This window comes from Carassius carassius, chromosome 42 (assembly GCF_963082965.1).
Source record: "Carassius carassius chromosome 42, fCarCar2.1, whole genome shotgun sequence".
NCBI lineage: Eukaryota > Metazoa > Chordata > Actinopteri > Cypriniformes > Cyprinidae > Carassius > Carassius carassius.
Window position 1 is genome coordinate 9,857,951 of NC_081796.1, and position 21,944 is coordinate 9,879,894.

General features: G+C 41.7%; 1 protein-coding gene across 2 annotated transcripts in view; it reads left to right on the forward strand.

The window, feature by feature from the left end:
* The first annotated feature begins 4,718 nt into the window (after window positions 1-4,718).
* The window catches only part of gnal (guanine nucleotide binding protein (G protein), alpha activating activity polypeptide, olfactory type), a 204,593-nt gene continuing 187,367 nt past the window's right edge, over window positions 4,719-21,944 (forward strand). The window contains exons 1-4 of one of the 2 annotated variants that reach the window (XM_059535578.1): window positions 4,719-5,166; window positions 5,496-5,568; window positions 6,125-6,179; window positions 6,298-6,417. In XM_059535578.1, the coding sequence (XP_059391561.1) occupies window positions 5,028-5,166; window positions 5,496-5,568; window positions 6,125-6,179; window positions 6,298-6,417 (387 nt within the window). In that variant the 5' untranslated portion in view covers window positions 4,719-5,027. Of the gene's footprint in view, window positions 5,167-5,495; window positions 5,577-6,124; window positions 6,180-6,297; window positions 6,418-21,944 lie in introns of those variants that run through there. The other variant, XM_059535579.1, reaches the window with a different exon arrangement.

The following is a 21,944-nucleotide window of genomic DNA, read 5'->3' on the forward strand; positions in this document are numbered from 1 at the left end:
AAGCTTCACATGTTAGATAAGACTGCCCTTAACAGATCTACATGCCCATATTCAGTTATAGTCATAGCGCCACCTGCTGGCAACAGGAAATTACATGTTTTAAGCTACGACAAACTACTCCTAGAAATCTTTTGACATTAATGTATTTTTTTGTGGTCAGTCTAATCTAAAGGCCTGTGCAATGTTAAATTGTGGAGATCTTCAGTTCTCTTACGAGAGTTCTCTCATACTGCGTCCTAGCTAAGACGCTACGGGAAAAGTCTCTTTTCACGAAATACTGAAGCAAAAAATGATCCTTAATTTTGAAATGTTTTAAAGCGCATTTGCAGCAGCACGCAACCATAGGCGAGACGGCTTGCTCGCTCATTGGCTGCTCTGCGGCAACTGCCCAAGCCTATCGAGCACAGGCTGATGCAACATCACGCCCTCCATGCCACTTCCCACCGAAACGGGTGTGGCCTAGCCCTATAAAGGGAGCTCGAAAAGGCTGACTCACCTGATTTTTCATCTCTTCAGCGAAGCTCACGCATCGTTCGATCACGAGAGAAGCAAGCGCCGTCAGATAGCATCTCAGCGGGACGAGCTATTCCTGAAGCCGCTGGCCAACGCTGCCTTCCACTGCCGTTCCTGCTGCGCGTTCCGGCGCCCATATCCTCGGCCTCGAGTGGTCTGCACCAGCGCCCCTCCTCTCGTTCCCGGCTGGATGGAAGTTTCCTTTCGGATGAGTGTACTTCAAAGCCCGCCTCATTTCTTCCTGAGCTTCACGAAGAGGTGGCAAAGGCTTAGAACGCTCCATATTCAGCGCGAACTCGTTCGTCTGTCTCACTAGCATTCTCCACACTGGATGATGCTAAAAACAGGAACTACCAGTCACTTCTGCCGGTGGAACAGGCGATAGCGACGCACCTTTGCCCGCCCTCTGCTGGACGGCGGACGAAAGCGGTGTTGCCATCTAAAGCCTGCAGCATGACGTCATCTCTGCTCGCGTGAATCTTTCTGCTGCTGGGCAGGCTGTGTCTGCACTACAGATGAGACCTGAGGCTATCTGTCTCGCGGATTTTAGGAGTGCTTCGCTACTAAATCCGCTGCACAGGCCATGGGACGAGTTATGGCTTCCGCTACGGTGGCTGAGAGGCATCTAGGGCTGATGCTCTCAGACGCAAGCGCTCCGGTTCTGCAGCGAGTCGTGCTAGACCGGCCCCGCAAAGCTCTCAGCCACACCCCCCGCCTCCTGCTGCTTCATCGAAGCCTTTTGCAATGCGCAAGCCTGTACGGTTGCCCGCTTGCCTGCACACAAAAAAAACGTTATCACGGCTATCCAGATATTTCCCGGAAAAGGTGTAATTTCTGGTGTCCCGGCCACGGCCGATGGTGCTATAAATGTAGTGACGATGCCCACTGCTCAGTGCCCATCTCCACATATAAGCACAGCCCTTCACACAGGGCTCGCGCCCATAAAAGCGACTTAAGTCGATCGCGCGCACTACATAGTAAACGTGCCCACTCCGCAGTGCCCACAAACACTATGTCACACACGTCATGTGGTTTCTGTAAAAACGAAACCTGTGCACGCTCGTTCTGCCCAGGCAGACAGCGAGTCTAAAGCAGTAAATGTGCACGCTTACAGCCCACAATAACTCACAGACAGCACGAGTACCACGGGACCCGCTCAGCCCTCCCTCACTCGGTTAAGCACCGTGGAGGGGTCGAGGACGAGCGATTTGAAGTGAAGTGACATTCAGCCAAGTATGGTGACCCATACTCAGAATTTGTGCTCTGCATTTAACCCATCCGAAGTGCACACACACAGAGCAGTGAACACACACACACACACTGTGAGCACACACCAGGAGCAGTGGGCAGCCATTTATGCTGCGGCGCCCGGGGAGCAGTTGGGGGTTCGATGCCTTGCTCAAGGGCACCTAAGTCGTGGTATTGAAGGTGGAGAGAGAACTGTACATGCACTCCCCCCACCCACAATTCCTGCCGGCCCGGGACTCGAACTCACGGGCCGGCAGGAATTGTGGGTGTGATCGCGATCGCTGTGATCAGCGCGTTCCCCGCCTCAAATGTCACAGGCTTAACGCCCATGTTAGAAGCACATTGAAGCGCTGCCGTTGCCCAGCCAACAGAGCGCGCTTCGCATCCAACCCCTAGCCATTCATGCAGACGCATGGTCAGCGCTTCCAGGGGTTTCGGATTGGGTGCTAGACATTATAAAGGGAGGCTACTCGCTACAGTTTTTTCGACGCCCTCCACGCTTTTTAGCGCGCGTCGAAACCACGGTCAAAACAGAAGTAGCACACCTATTTTGAGCCGAAATATCAAAACTGTTGAGCAGGGGGCTGTAGAGCCTGTATCTCAATCTCAAAGCGATGGGGGGCTGTACAGCAAATACTTTCTAGTGCCCAAGAAAGACGGGGGTCTCAGACCCATACTGGATCTAAGACAGCTGAACAAAGCATTGGCGAAACGCAGTTTCAAAATGCTTACAACCAGGAGACTCCTTGCGCATATTCGCAGAGGAGACTGGTTCATGTCGATAGATCTGAAGGACGCGTATTTTCAAATACAGATAGCGTCACGTCTCAGGCGATACTTGAGATTCGCCTTCGAGGGCCAGACATACCAGTATACAGTCCTGCCGTTCGGCTCGTCCATGGCTCCTTGTACGTTTACGAAATGCATGGACGCAGCGCTCGCTCCTCTCAGACTCAGAGGCATGCGAGTGCTGAACTATTTGGACGACTGGCTGATTCTGGCTCTGTCACGATCAGAGCTCGTGGAGCACAGGGCCATTTTACTCGATCACCTCGAGAGACTTGGTCTCAGTGTCAACTGGACGAAGGGTTCGCTGAACCCCAGTGAGACGATACTGGTTTTGGAAATAGCTCTGGACTCACGCTCCATGACGGTGCGGCTGTCGCCGCAGCGCGCGTTGGGCATTCAGTGCGCAGCGAGCTCTCTCCGCTGCGGCGCGACATTCTCGCTCAGAGAATTTCAGAAGATGCTAGGTCTCATGGCCTCAGCATCACCAGTTCTTCAGTTGGGCCTGCTCCGCATGCGCCCCTTGCGCACGATTCACTCTGGTTCGCTTCGGCGATGAAATAAATCAGGTGAGTCAGCCTTTTCGAGCTCCCTTTATAGGGCTAGGCCACACCCATTTCGGCGGGAAGTGGCATGGAGGGCGCGAAGCGCTCGATAGGCTTGTGCAGTTACCGCAGAGCAGCCAATGAGCGAGCGAGCCGTCTCACCTATGGCTGCGTGCTGCTGCAAATGCGCTTTACAATAATTCAAAATTAAGGATAATTTTTTGCTTCAGTATTTCGTGAAAAGAGACTTTTCCCGTAGCGTCTTAGCTAAGACGCAGTACTCGTTCCCTCTTCTAGAGAGAACCGAGGTTATGTTAGTAACCGAGTACGTTTTTGTTAAAGGGCGTGTCCATAACGCCATGACAAAATTTGATTTCTCGCCACAGCAAGAGAAGTTGTTGTAACTCAGGCATAAAATGTTCAATCTTCCCCAAACTTCACATTTTCGATAAGAGTCCTGTCCTGATCACATCTGAAGGCCAATATTCCATTATAATGATAGCGCCACCTGCTGGCAACAGGAAGATTGGCACATATATGGAATAAACATTGATATATTCTACTTATATTTATGAGTTTAAATGCATATTTCTCACCGTTCACCTCTTTACTTAAGCCACTCGCTGCCGGTGAGCCCGGGTGCGAGGGCCCGTTCATCGCTGCTTGCAGCTTTAATTTAGTATTGAGTTTTTATTCTACAAACAAATATTAAAACGTGTCAGTACCCATACTTTGCATTAACTGGTCACTATTCATGACCTTGGAAACCTTTAAGATGAATTTTGCATCTCATTTTCATATATTTTACATTTAAAAATCTTCCCATTGTTCAAGCCATTTTTTATTTCTGTGTATCCTGGTGTATCAGAACATATATCACAGTGTATGTGCTTGCTTTTGAAGCCATTAACAGGCAGTAAAGTTGCATTAGTTTTAAGAAAGTATTTGTCAACTTGAAAGCTTCAATTTAACATGCTTCATTAATCTTTATATTTGACTAATGCTGCATCAGGAATAAGAAGTGGGTAATACTGCCATCAAAAAAGTTTATTTTTATATTTTGAATTGCATGAATAATTCCATTTTACTTACTATCCTCCTTTTTATTACGACATAGGGCCTACATTTGACCAATATGTAGCTGTTATTTTTTTTTTAGCTATGGACAGTGGTTTGACAATGTTATGCAAAGCAAAAACTTAGTTTGCATGACATTCATTATATTTGCATGTAAACACAAAATACCACCCTGGCAGTCAAATTTGTGATGAATAATGTACTCAGGACTAATTTTTTATTTATTTTTTAATATAAAACATATCAGGTTGAGGCAAGATGTCACATGATTTATATGTTGTAATTTAATGTATTACTATTTTAATTACAATTTATGTTGGCAAAAATAATGTGATATTTGATCATATAAAAATTGTATGATTATGTTGTATTGTTAAGTAGCTACAGTAGAGGATCTGTAACAAACTCACATAAATTACGACTTTTTAATGATGAAGTGATTGCATAAGCTTTAAATGCAGTGAGGTAAGTTTAGTGATGAAATGAGACGCTGACCTGGGATCAGCAGGTTGAGTGTGGAGTGTCACTTCCTGTTAGTGAAGAGAGAGGCAGTGCTGAGTTAAAGACATAGAAACACAGACACATCACAGCATAAAATAGCGAGGGAAGAAAGAGGCAGATGATCAGAGTTTCAGCCACTTCTCTGATTTTTAAATATTGATCATGAATTTGTCGAGAAAATCCGACTGAATCTGTCGCTCGTGTGTGAAAAGGAGGCAAAACGAAAACCTTTTTTTCCTCGTGCCGCACGGATTTCTCGCCCTTTTTATCAGCTCGATACACTTCAAATCATCATTACAGGAGACATTTTAGATATTATTATTTACTGTGTATTTTGGGAGAGAGAGGCGTTTGAACATGGGATGTTTGGGTAACAGCAAGACAGAAGATCAGCGCATCGACGAGAAGGCGCAACGAGAGGCGAATAAAAAGATCGAGAAACAGTTACAGAAAGAGAGACAGGCGTACAAAGCCACACACCGCCTTCTCTTATTAGGTAAGACGGGATTGTATAACCAATACATTAGTAACACACACACACACACACACACACACACACATATATGTATATATATATATATATATATATATATATATATATATATATATATATATATATATATATAATATATATGTATATGTATACGTATGTATGTGTGTGTGTGTGTGCGTGTGTGTGTGTGTCAGCAAACTTCGATCAGACATGTGGATAACGTTACATCTTCATCATCATCATCATGGATGGATAATTTCTTCATGGTCCTGGAAATGCTCATATTTCAACTATGCACCATCGTATGTCTTTTTTTTTCTATGCTTTTTAAGGCGCAGGGGAATCCGGGAAGAGCACTATAGTCAAACAGATGCGGATTCTGCACGTCAACGGCTTTAACGCAGAGTGAGTGTGTGTTTATTTAGCGTTATTTACTGACACCAGGCCTTTACTGTGTTTATTATAAAGGATGCTGCATTTATGTTAGAATGTTGACAGATGCCTCTGCGTTGGGTGCGTTTCAATGGCCTGTCGCTAACGTTAAACCTCGTGAGCAGCCTACTTGTACAGTATTTTTGGTTATCATAGGCGTGTGTAGCATTTTGGGCCTTATTTTTGGTCATCATAGACGCATGCAAAATTCTTTGAGTCTCAAATTTGAGACCCCACAACATTTTTGGGTTAGGTGTGCAGCATTTTCAGCATCATTTATGAACTGCGTACCAAGACGGCATTTCTGGCGCATGTAGTCTAATGTTTTCTGTTGTTTACCTAGAGAAGTATCCTTTGGCCTTATCTCATGGCAGAAAGAACGGTTAGATAATAAATAGATTGATTCGATCAGACTTTGAGTAATATTATAGTCACATTAGTAAATTATGGATAATTTCTTTTTACACTCTTTATTTTGAGATTATTATTTAATGACACTTGTGTCCTATTTTCTTTCTACTCCGTTCAGAGAAAAGAAGCAAAAAATATTGGATATTCGGAAAAATGTGAAGGACGCAATTGTCGTAAGTGTTTTTTGTAAATTAAAATTGTTTTATCTCTAGGAGTTGTGTTTTGGTGGTTACTGGGATTTAATTTATCCCACATTCAGCCTGCTTTAACAGCTCTGTTTCCATATTTCAGACGATAGTATCTGCTATGAGCACCTTAACACCCCCGGTGTCAATCGCCAACCCGTCCAATCAGCCTAGAGCGGAGTACATCAAAAGTATAGCTCCGCTCTCAGATTTTGACTACACAGAGGTAAGACACCACATCTCAATCTGTAATAGCACAAAGCGGAATAGCTAAAAAAAAGTCATATAATTGTTGATCATAGAATTGTTGGTTCTTTTGTTGATTAGTAGTTCTATTTAAGTGTGTCATGGTTGGAGTGGTCCACAAATTTCCTTTTAAATCCTGTTAGTGGTTCAGACACATACTTCATAATGTATTCTCTGCAATAGATTCTTACACGTGATTTGTCAACGTCTGCTCATGGCAACTGATTTAGATGTCAGTCTATGTCATAACATTGTGGGTCATTTGTCTGGTATTAGCGAAGATCACATTAACTACAGCAGATTCATTAAATATGTTTGTTAAATTTAACTTTTTTTTAATACTATTTGATTTTTTAAAACTAGTCACAATATGCACACATTTTATTATTAGGGTTTCAAGCATGCAGTGCTGAAACCGTATTGTAATTGTTAGGATTTTATTTCATTTTTTTAATTATTACTCCTCTTCTCTAAAACTGATCGTGCCGCCCAAACCGTAAGGCCTAGGCAGCTGAAACTTTGTCAGATCGTAGTAGTATGGCTCGCTACTCTGATCCAAAGACTCGCCCCAATCGGACTAAAGAGGGCACTACAGCACAAAAAACTAAAAATGTTAGGGATGCACCGATACCACTTTCTCCAGTACTCACCCGATACCGATACTTTTTATTGCATTTGTATTTTTTTTTAATATTGGGTATAGAAACAAATAGTATGCATGATGTTAGCTGGTTGACTTTATTCATTACATAGTCAAAACAAAATGTATTCAGACACCTTCAATATTTCACATTATCACAGTTTATTCTCTATAGTTTAGAAGAGCGTAATAAAATATGACAAGAACTCATAGTTAAACTGTTTTAGAACAAATTCATCTTGATAATGTTAGATAACTTTGATAGAAAGGTATGTAATGGATTACGATCAACCAAAAATTGAGACAGCTGTTAGTATGACAGTATTTCCACAACTTTCAATACTTAGTCAGGCAACCCCTTATAGCATTAAAAAATGTCTGTAGTCTCCTGAGCATGCTGTCATACAGGTTCATGCAAACCTGAACTTCAATTTTTATTCCCCCAAACTTGGTCTGAATAATTTTTGGTCCCAAAATTGTATCAGTTTTACTGTTTCCAATGTTTGAAGAATTTTTGTTACAGTTTATTATGCTATCCTTACTTACATAAATTAACTATAGTGTCCTGCACCCACTAGTAAAAAAAATATAAAAAATTATATCTGGTCTCTGAATAATTTTTGGTTTGACTGTATATCCTTCGGTTATTTTCACACTTAATTATGCACATTAAAATGTATTTTACATGTTTTTGTTAATTTCTTTAATTTATTTGCTCTATGGTTCATCATCTGTAATTTAATAGCATTAGAGCTGCTCCATTGCAGCGACTTAGTACTGTAATTAGGTGCTTGGCTGTAATAATGCAGGGAACCACTCGTTATAAATCTCCTGTGATATTTTTCACACACAGAAGATATTTTTTTTAATTATTTTTTTATCTGAAACGTGCAAAACAGCTAAACTTGCGCAGCACGTGCATGTATTTGTACTGGTGTAGAACGAGAGGGACAGTAGTAAACCACTGCCTAGCGCAATGTTCACCAACCTTTTCGAGCCTAAGATCACATCCAAAGTCCAAATGTAAACCAAGATATACCACTTGCAGAAAATTATTAAGAAAAAGGGCCACAATGTAAGTTCTGCTCTGACATTCTTGTTGCCTGTTAGTCACTAGCAAATTATTTAACTATACAAATAGTATATAACTATACAAACTGGCAACTATAATTCAACATTTTCAACAGTAATATAACATTAAGTATTTCCACAGGCTTATTACTCGTATATAAACACAATAATCAGTCAATTACAGGCCTAAGACAATAATGCACTGTTTCACTTTCCCTTTTAAAACATATTTCAAACACTTCAAAATGGAAATACTCAGGTTATTGCAACTATCATACAAAATATTATGACAACAGTCAACCTTCAATTCTTCAAAAATATTTTCACAGAAATTACAGACCTACATTAATTTTTAGCCACAGAAATTGAATAAAGTAATCAAATGTAAAACAGCATCGCATATTTGACTGTATAAATTAATGATTGTTCATTATTAAAGTTACAAAAGCTTTTTAATCAGGAGCAGTGAGTGATTTCTTTGTTGTTGCTGTTCGATTAATATAAAGACTTGTCACTTTAAGAGAATGCACTGATACAGTGGCCTACATTCAGTTGGCTATGTCTGCTGTACCAAGACGGGCATTTTGACATGATTTTTGTGTGAATTTGTCCATTTAAACACAATACTTCAGAGAGAGCTTATATTTGCACGCATGCCGAGGCGCGGGTTTGTGCACTTTGGATGAGCGCATGCAAAAATCTTCACACTGCACGCGCGAGCTCGTGTCCTCTGGCTCTTAAATGTTTAAACTGACAAAGCTTAAATGAGTTTAAACACAGATATCAGCACCCAGGTGATGACGGAATAAATTCCTGCTCATATACAGCATTTGCGTTGAACAAGAGTGAATGATTTGTCCAGGGTTTTTTTTTTCCTCTCATGTTTTTGTAATGTCTGGGAAGGCAGAATGCGCATGCATCAACAGAAACATTTATTAGCTGAACCCTGTTTTTTTTACGTGCCATTTATAGTAAGCCATATTACAGATGATATTACAGTTGCTATGTGTGTGGTGAACCGAACGGTTCGGGTTTTTTTAGCGAACCGTGCCACCCCTATTACCTCAATAATCAATCAATTACAGGCCTAAAACAATCATACATAAGAGCAGACGGATATTAGTACATCTCATCACACTGGCACACGCGTCTAAATCAGTTGTATGGTCTGGTTTTCAGTCTAAAACAGTTGCGTCAAGTATAAATATCTCGTCTGTTTTGGGAGTTGCGCGCGCAGTCAGCGGAGGCTCGCGGTGCCAGGTGAAAGTATAAAGAAAGTGGTTGTTTTACAGTCATTATGTGCAAACTATAGGCTATTTGATTGTACAGATATACCCCTCTCCCTCCCCTAGACACAATTTACTACACACAATAGGCTCACACATGGAGCATTTTAAATTAATAAATAATAATGAAAAAAAAAAAAAATTGTATATATTGTATACATATATATTTCTTTTTTTTTTCTCAGATTTTAAAAAATCTTCGCGATTGACTTAAAATGCTTCCAAGATCGACTTGTCGACCTCGATCGACGGGTTGGTGACTCTGGTCCTAGCGCATTACACACAGGCTGCTAGGTTCAATTTCGCCAGAAAGTCATGTATGCCTAAGGTTAAAAATAAATTGTTTATAGTCAATGCCCCTATAAATGTTCTTTTTTTATGATTTAGTTTTAATCCATATGCTTGTGCTAATTGAGTGAACGTCAAAGATCACTCAACAGACGTGCGTGAGTGTGCTCGATCTCTCTCTCTCTCTCTTCCTACCGTTAACCTTCTGGAGTCTAAGGGTATTTTTGGGGCCTGGAGAAGTTTTGTCATGCCCTGACATTTGTGCTTTTTTCAGTTTCTTATACAGTCCCTGACAAAAGTCTTGTCGCTTGTGTACAAATTGACCTGAAGTGCCGCTGAAATATATTTCTAATCAAGAAATTTTTTACAACTCATTTTAATCCCAACAGCTTTTGTAATAATGTTTCAGTGCAAAACTAAACTGTCAAAAAGTATTCTAATATTCATAGCTTGGTAAAGCCCATTGAGTCAATTTTTGCAAAGACATAAGTGTTGTCGCCTTGTCATATGAGCTTCACCTGTGACTAATAATGGATCAATTAGGTCTCAGGTGTGTATAAAAACATCCCCAGTACACTACACCTTCACATCAACTGCAACTAGACCTCTGCAAACATGCCTCAGAGTCACCCTGAGACTAAAGTTTTGATTATCAAGAGGCTGGAGACCAGATCCACTGCTGATGTGGCAGACACCTTCAATGTGTCTCAGCGTCAAGTACAGAGGATAAAAAAAACATTTGAAGACACTGGAGATGTTTTTGACAAGCCCAGGTCAGGCAGACCCTGCAAGACAACTGCTCAAGAGGACCATTTGTTGGCTCGAAAATCCAAGGCCAGCCCATTTTCCACTGCAGCAGAGCTTCACAAGACCTGGTCAACTGAAGTCCCTGTGTAAACCAGAACAGTTTGTCGGATTCTGTCTCGGAATGGCCTCCATGGTCGAATCAGTGCGCAGAAGCCAGCACTAAACAAAAGACAATTGAAAAACTTTGTGGCATTTTTCAAGGCCCACAGCCTGCTAAAATGATGGACACTGGAAAAGTGGCAGAAGGTGGATTTTTCAGATGAATCTTCTGTTGAAATACACCACAGTCACCGCAAATATTGCAGGAGATCTACTGGAGCCCGCCCGCATGGATCCTAGATTCACCCAGAAAACAGTGAATTTGGTGGCGGAAAAATCATGGTCTGCGGTTACATCCAGTATGGGGGTGTGCGAGAGATCTGCAGGGTGGAAGGCAACATCAATAGTCTAAAATACCAAGAAATCTTAACTACCTCTTATATTCCCAACCATAAAAGAGGCCAAATTCTGCAGCAGGATGGTGCTCCATCACATACTTCCATCTCCACATCAAAGTTCCTCAAGGCGAAGAAGATCAAGATGCTTCAGGATTGGCCAGCCCAGTCACCAGACATGAACATCATTGAGCATATGTGGGGTAGGATGAAAGAGGAAGCATGGAAGACGAAACCAAAGAATATTGATGAACTCTGGGAGGAATGCAAGACTGCTTTCTTTGCTATTCCTGATGTCTTCATCAATAAATTGTATGAATCCTTGCCAAACCGCATGGATGAAGTCCTTCAAGCTCATGGAAGTCATACAAGATATTAAATTTGGATCTCACAGCACCACTACTTAATTTGCTGACATATTTTTGTATTTGCAGTAAATTTGTTCAATTTCTCTATAGGCGACAAAACTTTTGTCTTGCCAAAATTTGACCTTTCTGTCTTGATTAAATGATAAATCTTTTTTCAGTGAAACTAATTTATTTCTGTGCATTAAACATAATTTGGGAGGCTTTTAGCTTTTCATATGAGCTATTTCTAACACCAATTGATTAATTAAAAGTCAGGTTAATAGCAGGTGTTTCTACAAAATAGATAAGCGACAAGACTTTTGTCAGGGACTGTAAATATCTAAATGGGTAAAGTCTAATCTCACTGTAATCAGCAAAAACTGGGCTATAATAATATGTGAAATGCATGTATGTACGTGTATTTTTGAGAAAAATATGTTATGCGTGGTTAGTGAAAAACTAAAAATGTTAAAACACATGAATAAGGCCATAAAACACATAAAGAACATTGGTTCCCGGGATTTTTGAGAAGTGGAGCTTGTAGCCTAGAATTTTTCTTTCTAAATTATGTGAAAATCATCTTGTTTACTCACTCACAGAAAACAATATATTGATTTAAATTTTCTAAGACAATTTTTGTTGGTAAAAGTCATATGCGAGTAGGCATCAACTATCATGAATATCATTGTGATTTATACCTGAGAAGACAAAGGCCTGCATAATGAGCTGCATAATGAGCCTTTCAGTCATCTGTGCCACAGAGAGGGAGGAGCTACAAGAAAGAAAGGAAAAAATAAATCTATATAATTTTATGTTTGTAGTTTATTTAGAATATATTTAATTATCCCACAACATAATTTAATATCCACTATGGGGAGCAGTTAAACAGTTTATTAGGAACAATCAAAGCTGACTTTCAAACAAATTGTTTTGGATCATTACTCCAGTCACACAATCCTTCAGAAATCCTTTTAACAATCTTATTTTCTACAACAACAAAAAACATTTATTGTTATTATTATTATTATCATTATTATTATTTTTATTAATGTTGAAAAGAGCTGAGAATATTTTTCAGGTTTTTTTAGGGGGAATAAATTGAAAGAACAGCATTGTTTTTACATTTGTTACAGTTATATTTATTTGTTACATTTATATTATTTACATCAAGCTTTTGAATGGTATAGTATTGTATATTGTTATTGAAACTTCATAATATTTCACTTGATTATACATTTAGTCAGGAATTATAGTTTGGAAAAAGTCTTTGGAAAAAGTCTAACTAGTAAAATAATTACACGTTATGTGAAAACTAGTACAAGTATGTAAATAAATAAAAAGAGACTTACTCTTGTTTATGATCTCTGCTGAATAAAGTGCTTCATTCTTTTTTTCTGAGGAAATCCATTTCTCAAATCCTCAACCACATCGCATCTTTTTGGGGTGAATTATGTCTTATTCCTCTCATTGCGAAGCAAACAGTAAAATAAAAAAACTTGAACAGTCTGGCTGTGTTGTCTTCTGTTATGGGCGTATTCAAGCCGTGCGCTTCAGTTTGAATCTGAATAGAGCGTTCAGCACGGGGGCGTGGTCACATTAGATATAATTAAGGGAGACGTGAAAAACGGACATCGCGTTGTTTTCATATGGATTACTTTATCACAGAATATTTGTTTTTGGTGGCACTTGTTTAGTTTAAAAGTAGACATGTCAAGCTTTCTATAGATATCTCTCTCATGTCTCTTCGTTGAGTATTCACGGAGTTACAGTTCATTTTAATTACGTGTTTGTAAATGAAGATCAGCGCAGACAAAGGCCGCAGACAGCACACCCTGTTTGTTATCTTTATTTTATAAGTTCACAAAGTTTTGTTGTTATTATGTCTGTATCCAAAAAAAAGTAGACCCTTTATGGATTCGATTGATGTACTGATCTTATCTGTACGATTAAAACTGAAAGTGTAATTTAAGTTATTTTCGGGGTTGTCAGGAGAAAATGACTCATAACGCGTATTCGCGTTAATCGACTCCAGAGGGTTAAGTAACTTGTGCCTTGTTTTACTTGTTTTTGACATACCCGACCGAACTACAAACTTTCCAGTAATGAAATGTATATTCACTCGACAAGCTCACGCATCTCCAATGCTGCGCGCTCAATCCACTCAGCGTGCTTTATCTGCTTGTGCACGTCAGCTATACATGCGTTAATACTGAATGTTTAACACTATATTCATTGCATAAATAACCTACGTAAACCACCTTAATCTCTAATAACTCCATTCTGCTGTCTTTTGTTCTGTTGTCGGTGTTTCTTTGTTTGAATATGGCACTCATCACGTGCTGTGTGGTATCGGCGTTTGGTATCGGGGCATTTTAACGAGTACAAGTATGAGTACAAGAGCTCAGTATTGGTCCCGATACTAGTGCATCCCTGAAAATTTTAGACATTTTTGGCCCTAACTCGTACACCACTTGTCGAAGGCTCAACAATTTTACATTGTTGCAATCCTTGGGTCAACACGAACAAAAGTGCAGTACAACGATTTTCTCTACGACGCACGTTTCTTTCCCGCAAAATGTAATTATATACAAAACCTACTTTTGCAAACTAGTCCTAGGTTTTTCGCACTAATGGAACCAAACCACGGCAGAACTATTCTGTGGACATTGAATATCAATAATATTTTAAAAAATTAGAAATTTCAATTTTCATGCGAAACGCCAAATGTTTATTGACGTATAACTCTTGAATGGAATGCGATATCTTCACCAAACTCTGTACACGTGTATGAACTCAATCTTTGGTCAAATAAAAAAAAACGCAGGTCTGCCACTTGGGGGTGCAATACAGAAGAACCATTAGTGACGTGACATTCAGCCAAGTACGGTAACCCATACTCAGAATTCGTGCTCTGCATTTAACCCATCCGAAGTGCACACACACAGAGCAGTGAACACGCACAAACACTGTGAACACACACCCGGAGCAGTGGGCAGCCATTTATGCTGCGGTGCCCGGGGAGCAGTTGGGGGTTCGGTGCCTTGCTCAAGGGCACCTAAGTCGTAGTATTGAAGGTGGAAAGAGCACTGTACATGCATTCCCCCCACCTACAATTACTGCCGGCCCGAGACTTGAACTCACAACCTTTCGATTGCGAATCCGAGTCTCTAACCATTAGGCCACGACTTCCCCATATATATTCCCTCGTATATAGTCTGATCGGCATGAAAATTGTTATGCAGTGTCTTGGTCCAAAGTTGCACAAGTGCCTATGAGGACATTTGCATATCTAAAAAAAACATGGCGCCATTGGCCAAACAAGTTTAAGCACCTATTAAACAAGGTTAACAATGGTCTATCGGAACGAAACACGGTGGGCATGTTCGACTCATAAAGCCGTAAAGGTCTGTAAGAATTTTGAAAGAAATCGGCCACTAGTTGGCGCTAAGAATTTTTTGGGTCTGTAATCATGTGTTTCACATATCCACACAGTAAGCATATTATTTGATAGATCTCCTGATAATGCACAACTTTGCCACAAGAATCATTGCTGTCAATCAAATTGTTTAATTATTAATAAATATGTTAAAAACTTACTTTTGCGAACTAGTCCTAGGTTGTTCGCCTGATTAGAACCAAACCACTGCAGTAATATTCTCTGGACTCTCAAGATAAATAATTATCAAAAAAAAAAAAAATGTTGAACTTAAAATCATCATCATTGCCTGCATTTAAAAAATAATAATAATCATTGATTTAGGTGGCTACAGCCATGTTAACACTAAGTCTTTTACCCTATGTGCTTAAATGCCTGTTGTAAAATACATCTACGATGCTGCCATACACCCTTTTCTAATGGATGAAGCCTTGGCCTGGGAGAGAGGTCATCAGGTGGTTCCCAACCTTCACTGGGTGTTTTGACCCTTAACCACAACACCCTCCAGTTGGGAAGTCAGCAGTGACTGGCCAGGTCACTGCCCCTCACCTCCAGGCTTCCAGCTTGTGTCCTCTCTCTTATGCCAGAGCCAACAGGAGGCTCTCTCAGACGCTTCTCCCAGCCTACGAATGGCTGCTTTCCTCAAGTGGCCTCTCAATCCAACCTTTGTCAGTAGATTCCATGCAGATTGAGCCGGGAATCCCCTACATCCGACTTCCACCGTCATCAGCCACGCCATCCACCCCTTGTCCCGGCAGTCTTGGACAAGCTGCTGATATTTGGCTTTTTTCCTCTCTGCAGCTTCCTCACAGCCCTCCTCCCATGGCACCATTAACTCCACCATAATGATCTTCTCTCCCCCTGGAGACGACATGATGATGTCAGGCTTAAGAGTTGTGGACAATACCACCTCAGGGATGTGGAGTTTCCTGCCGAGATCTACCTCCATTTCCCATCCCTGGGCTGACTGCAGGAGATTCTGCCTGGCTTGGCTGTGGATGACAGGTCTTTGGCCCTCTTTCACAAAGGCGATGCTGCTCAACAGTAGTCTTGCTTTGGCTAGCTGTTTCTTCCTCCTTTTTTTGCTCCAGGATGTCTGCAAGCACTGCCAACACCTTGTCATGGCGCCACCTATATCTCCCCTGTGTCAATGCGGTCTTACAACCTGACAGAATGTGGGCCATTGTTCCTTTCCCACCACACAACCTGCACAGTGGGTCCTCTCTCATCCCCCACCTGTGCAAGTTGACTGGGGTTTGCAAGGTGTCGTACACTGCTCGGAGTAGAAAGGACATACAGAAGGGCTCCAGCCACCATAGATTCACTCCATGTGATTGCTCTCTTAGGGAGGTTCCAAGATCATGGTTCTTTTCTCCCTAGGGGTGGACTTTGACCACTGCTGAAAATATGCTGTTCCTAGACCCTGTCTTCCAATGCAAGGATTTCCGATGATATCTTTGGTCATAAGGGAACATTCTGCCTGGTTGATTTCTGTGCTGGTGGCCCACTTACAGCCAGATTTTGTCCTGACTCCTGCTTCTCTGGTGAGTTGGTCTTGAGAGTCCCTATATGTCAGGGACTGTCTGCATTTGTCGACTTTAAACTCCTCCACCACAGATGACAGTGGAAGCTGGAGCTGGTCCGACCTCATGTAGAGCCCCAAGGATGTAAAACCCGGGGGTATTCCCAACTATCTTCTAAGGTGCTTGTTGAACTTCCTCTCCATCGCTTCTACAGTGGATAGAAGCACCTCACATACTGTGAGAAGCCACATGAGTCTCGGGAGCAGGCCATGTTGGTAGATCCAGCACTTGTACTTCCCAGGCAGGCCCGGCTTATCAATCTTTTCCAACCATTCTTCAACTTGCTTTCCGGTGCTGGAGATGCTGTCTCTGTCTGACAGGGAATCATCATACCACTTTCCAAGGCATCTAATTGGGTTCCCCTGGATGTTCGGGATCTCTTCCCCTTGATCAATTAGCTTAAACTTTCTAGTTGTTTTTTCCTTTTGGATCACCTGGATCCTTGATTTTTTTGGCTTGAAGACCATCTTTGTCCAAGTGGCCATGCAATCCAATTCTGCCAGGACCCATCTTGCCTGCACGCGAGTTGGTGTTATCACGGTAAGGTCATCCATGAATGCCCTAATTGCTGGTTACTGACATCCTGCTGCAGTCTTCGGCCCTCTTGACTTTGTACTCGCTGCATTTATGATCAGGTTCATTCTCATAATGAACAAGATGGGTGAGATTGTGCATCCTGGCACTATCCCCTTCTCCACTGGCTGCCACTTTGTCATGAACTTAGCAAACTGGAATTGTAGTTTGATGTCTCTCAGGTAGCTGGTTATCATACTCTGGATGTCATATGGCAGTGATTCTCAAATGGGGGTACGCGTACCCCCAGGGGTACGTTGCGGTACTGTAGGGGGTACGTGAGATTTATAAAAAAAAACAAAAAAAATTAAATTAATAAATTTTAATAAATTAATTTAAAAGATACAAAATCATCCATGATTACGAAAATAAGTTTAATAAAATGTTAACCACATCTTTAAATAAAATATTTCTATTTTAAATGTGATTGTAAATACCTAACATTAAATCAGAGAAGAAGAATTTTTTAATCACGCCGAGCGGGAAATCAGTTGCTTAGCTGCTAAATAAACAGACATAAATGAAATCCTGGTTAAAACGTAGCACTACTACAGCGGAGAACAGGGAGGATGAAGAAAAAAAGAAAGCCAAAGTGGACCCAACAAAATACCGTCAATATCAGGAGGGGTATGTTTTGATGGGATTCACGGCAACAAACGGCAACCCTCCCCAAGCATTGTGTTTTTTCTGTGGGGAGAAACTAGCAAACAGCTCGATGAAACCGGCGCACCTGCAGAGACATCTCAACACCAAACATCAGTGTCATGTTGGAAAGCCACCTGATTTTTTCAAGAGAAAACTTGCTGAGTTTAGATCATCGCAGGAAACAATGCGAAAAGTCTCCACAACATCAGCCAAAGCACTTCAGGCGTCATATGCGGTGTCACTGCTCGTGGCTAAAGCAAAAAAGCCGTTCACGATCGCTGAGGACCTGTTACTCCCAGCCGCCGTTGTATTAACTGAGACAATGCTGGACAAAAATGCCGCGGATAAAATAAAAACGGTGCCTTTGTCTAATGACACCGTTTCCCGCAGAATAGATAGAATGGGAGCGGATATTGTTGAACAAGTTGTGGGAAAACTTGGCGAAGCATTTTCACTCCAGCTTGATGAGTCGACCGATGTCAGTGGCAAGGCACAGCTCATTGCGTTTGTGAGGTATGTGGATATTGACGACATTTATGAAAATGTACTTTTCTGCAAGAGCTTAGAGGGGAAAACAATGGGAAAGGACCTTTTTAATGTTGTGGATAATTTCTTCATTGAAAACGAGCTGGACTGGAGAAACTGCAAGAGTGTATGCACTGACGGAGCCGCGTCAATCACAGGCCGTGTTAAAGGGCTCATGACGCGTATTAGAAGTAAACATCCAGAAGTGCAGTGGAATCACTGTATCATACACAGGGAAGCACTGGCATCCAAAAATATAAGTCCTGTTTTGCATGAAGTTTTGAATGACAGCATTAAAGTGATTAACTTTATTAAGTCAAGGCCACTCAATGCACGACTGTTTGACCGCCTTTGTGAGGACATGGGAGCAGAACACACGCAACTGCTGCTACACACAGAAGTGCGCTGGCTATCTCGAGGGAGGATACTGAGCAGGCTGCTGGAACTACGGGTGGAGGTGCACACCTTTTTGTCAGAGCAAAGATCTCCATATGCCACCCTGTTTGAAGATAAAGATTGGCTTGCAATGCTGTGCTATCTGGCAGATATATTCAGTAAATTGAATGAGCTGAATGTGTGTCTGCAGGGCAAGGACACCCACGTTCTGAATCTGTATGATAACGTGGGTGGTTTTCTGAAGAAAGCAGAGTTGTGGAAACGGGCATGTGTACAGGGGGATCTCACCTGCTTTTCTCAGGTGGATGCTTTCCTCTCCAGGGAAGATGTGGAGAGAGCACCAGTGAAGTCCATCATAGAGGAACATTTGGCCAAGCTGATTGTGAGTTTTAACTCATACTTTCCTGATATGGAGGAGAAATCTGCACAGCTCAGTTGGGTGAGAAACCCATTTCTTTTGTCAGAAGAAAGCCGAAACAAGCTCCCTCTCTGTCACCAGGAAAAACTCTTGGATGTGTCATCTGACTATGGCCTACGGATGAAATATGAAAACTCCACTGTAACACAGTTTTGGGTGTGTGTAAAAAAGGAGTACCCTGAGCTGGGAGAAAAAGCTTTGCAGCAGCTACTGCCCTTTGGATCCACATATTTGTGTGAGGCCTCATTTTCTGCAATGACCGTGATCAAAACAAAGCAGAGAAACAGACTGGGCCTGGAAAAGACTCTGATCTGCTGTTTCCTCCCTACCACCGAGAATGACCAAGATCCTCAGTGAAGCACAAGCACATGTTTCGCACTAAATTATAAGTGTAACTTAGTTTGTTGTTTATTGTTACAAGTGTTTTTGAGCTAAAATGTTATACACATCATATATACATACACACACACACACACACACACACATACATACATATATATATATATATATATATATATATATATATATATATATATATATATATATATATATATTATTTATATAGGTTTCTTTTATCAAACATGTTTGGGGCCAGTCAAGGGGGATAACTGCGTTATCAGTAAATATACATTGTTAATTATTGCAAATGTTTATTGCAAATGTTTTATTATTTACATTGTTTAATAAATCTCATAATGATGGCACATCACTACATCGTAGTCATAGCTTTTTTTTCCATCTCAAATAATTGGGGCCGGTCAGGGGGTACTTGGCTGAGAAAAAATTTGATAGGGGGTACGTTATTGAAAAAAGATTGAGAAGCACTGTCATATGGGATATGGTAGTAGTCCAAAGCGACTTGGATCAAGTTATGGGGAATAGACCCATATGCGTTTGCAAAGTCAAGCCAGACAACAGTTAGGCTGCCTTTCTTCTCCTTTGCTTCTTGGATAAGTTGGCTGAGTACCCCTGTATGCTCCAAGCATCCGGAAAACCCTTCGACACCACCCTTCTGGATAGAGGTGTTAATATTTCCATTCTGGCTCATGTAAGCGCTCATTCTCTTTGCAAGCATGGCAAAGAAAATCTTTCCCTCCACGCTAAGTAGGGAAATAGTTCGAAACTGGCTGATCTGTGTGGATCCCTGTTCTTTAGGTACAAAGCACCCTTCCGCCCTTCTTCAGCTTGTTGGAATGGTTCCCTTGGACCAAATTACCCGCATAAGCTTCCATAGCCTTCAGAGGAGCTTGGGGCATTTTTTGTGTACTTTGTACGGTATACCGCTGGGACCTGGAGCAGAAGATGATCTTGCGTGCTTGACTACCTCTTGAACCTCTCTCCATGATGGACACTCTATGCTTAGGGATTTTGTTTTTGTTTTTCAATGTTAATAAGCCCATGATTTCCTTCCAGGGCATCGTCTCTTGTAGGGTCACTGAATGCCTCCTCAACAGATTGCTCCACCACATTTTTGGAACTTGTTAGAGTCCCAGACCTCGCCTCCCCCAGAAGTGATTTGGTGAAGTGGTAAGAATCCTTTATAAACTGGGCTCGAGCGGCTTCCTGCTTCTTCCGCTTCTTCTTGAACCTCTCGGCTCTTCTTATTCTGATGAGCTGCTCGCGGATGCTGGCTGTCAGCTCTTTTATTCCTTTTTCTCCTGTGCTTGCCAGTTTGAATTGCTTCCTCAGGGTTTTGATCTCCTTCCTAAAGTTGTTTGATCTTTCTTTCTCTTCTGTTTTCCTGATTTTCTGGTCTTGCTTTATTCTGTTTCCTTGGCACTGTTCCAAAGCGTTCCTTTGCCACATTATAGGTGAAGGCTTTCAGTAAATCCACCTTTCTTTCTTCTGATCCTGCTTGAACTGCTCCAAGCACTTTGTCCAGATCTTCATCCAACATGGACCACTCCTTCCCTTCACTCATTTTGGGCCACTTGATTCTTTCCTTTTTTGGCTGGGGTTGGCTTTCTGGAATGGCGTTAGAGGCTCTCGTGCGATCTTGGTGGATTTCCGGCACTGAGAGATCACTAGGACTATGGTGTGCTTCCTGCCTAGGGTTCTCCTGACAAACTGTCTCACCAGACCGTTTGTCTGAGCGGTGTGCCTGCGTCCGTCCTTGTCCGCACGTGGTCTTGCTCTGGTGTATTTTGAGCCCTCTTACGCCTTTAAAGATTCTTCTGCTGCTGCATTTCATTTCCGGTGCAAGGTGGTTTGTCTGAGCCTTCTCTGCGTCAGTGTCACTGTCCTTGTCATTAGCCTTGAATCTGTCCTGGTGAGCCTCTCACCCCCCTCCCCCTCTCGGGAGACTCTGGGGGTATTGTTCATTTGTAGGTTCTGTAACTTGCTAGGTGCCCTCTTGTGAGTGCTGCAACAGGGGTTGCTGGCCCCTGTTACCCCGCCAGTCTTTCCTGGAGAAAGTACTTTAACCCCAGTAATCGCTGCTTGCAGCTATATTTAGGGGCCAAGCACCAAGGTACGACCTTCTGTGCTTCTGTGCGTCTGTGCAAGGTACGACTCCAGCGGATTTATTATTAGGGGCCAAGCACAGAAGGTCGTAGGCACCTATTGAAATCATTGACATTATTATTCTGCTGCTGCTTCTAACACCGCAAGTCTATGGCACCACTCTTTGCACACTCTTGGCATTCTCTTGATGAGCTTCAAGAGGTAGTCACCTGAAATGGTTTTCACTTCACAGGTGTGCCCTGTCAGGTTTAATAAGTGTGATTTCTTGCCTTATAAATGGGGTTGGGACCATCAGCGGTGTTGTGCAGAAGTCAGGTGGATACACAGCTGATAGTCCTACTGAATAGACTGTTAGAATTTGTATTATGGCAAGAAAAAGCAGCTAAGTACAGGAAAACGAGTGGCCATCATTACTTTAACCCTTTCGAGTCGATTAACGCGGATACGCGTTTTGAGTCATTTTCTCCTGATAACCCCGAAAAGACCTTAAATTACACTTTCAGTTTTAATCGTACAGATAAGAGCAATACATCAATCGAATCTGTAAAGGGTCTACTTTTTTTGGATACAGACATAATAACAACAAAACTTTGTG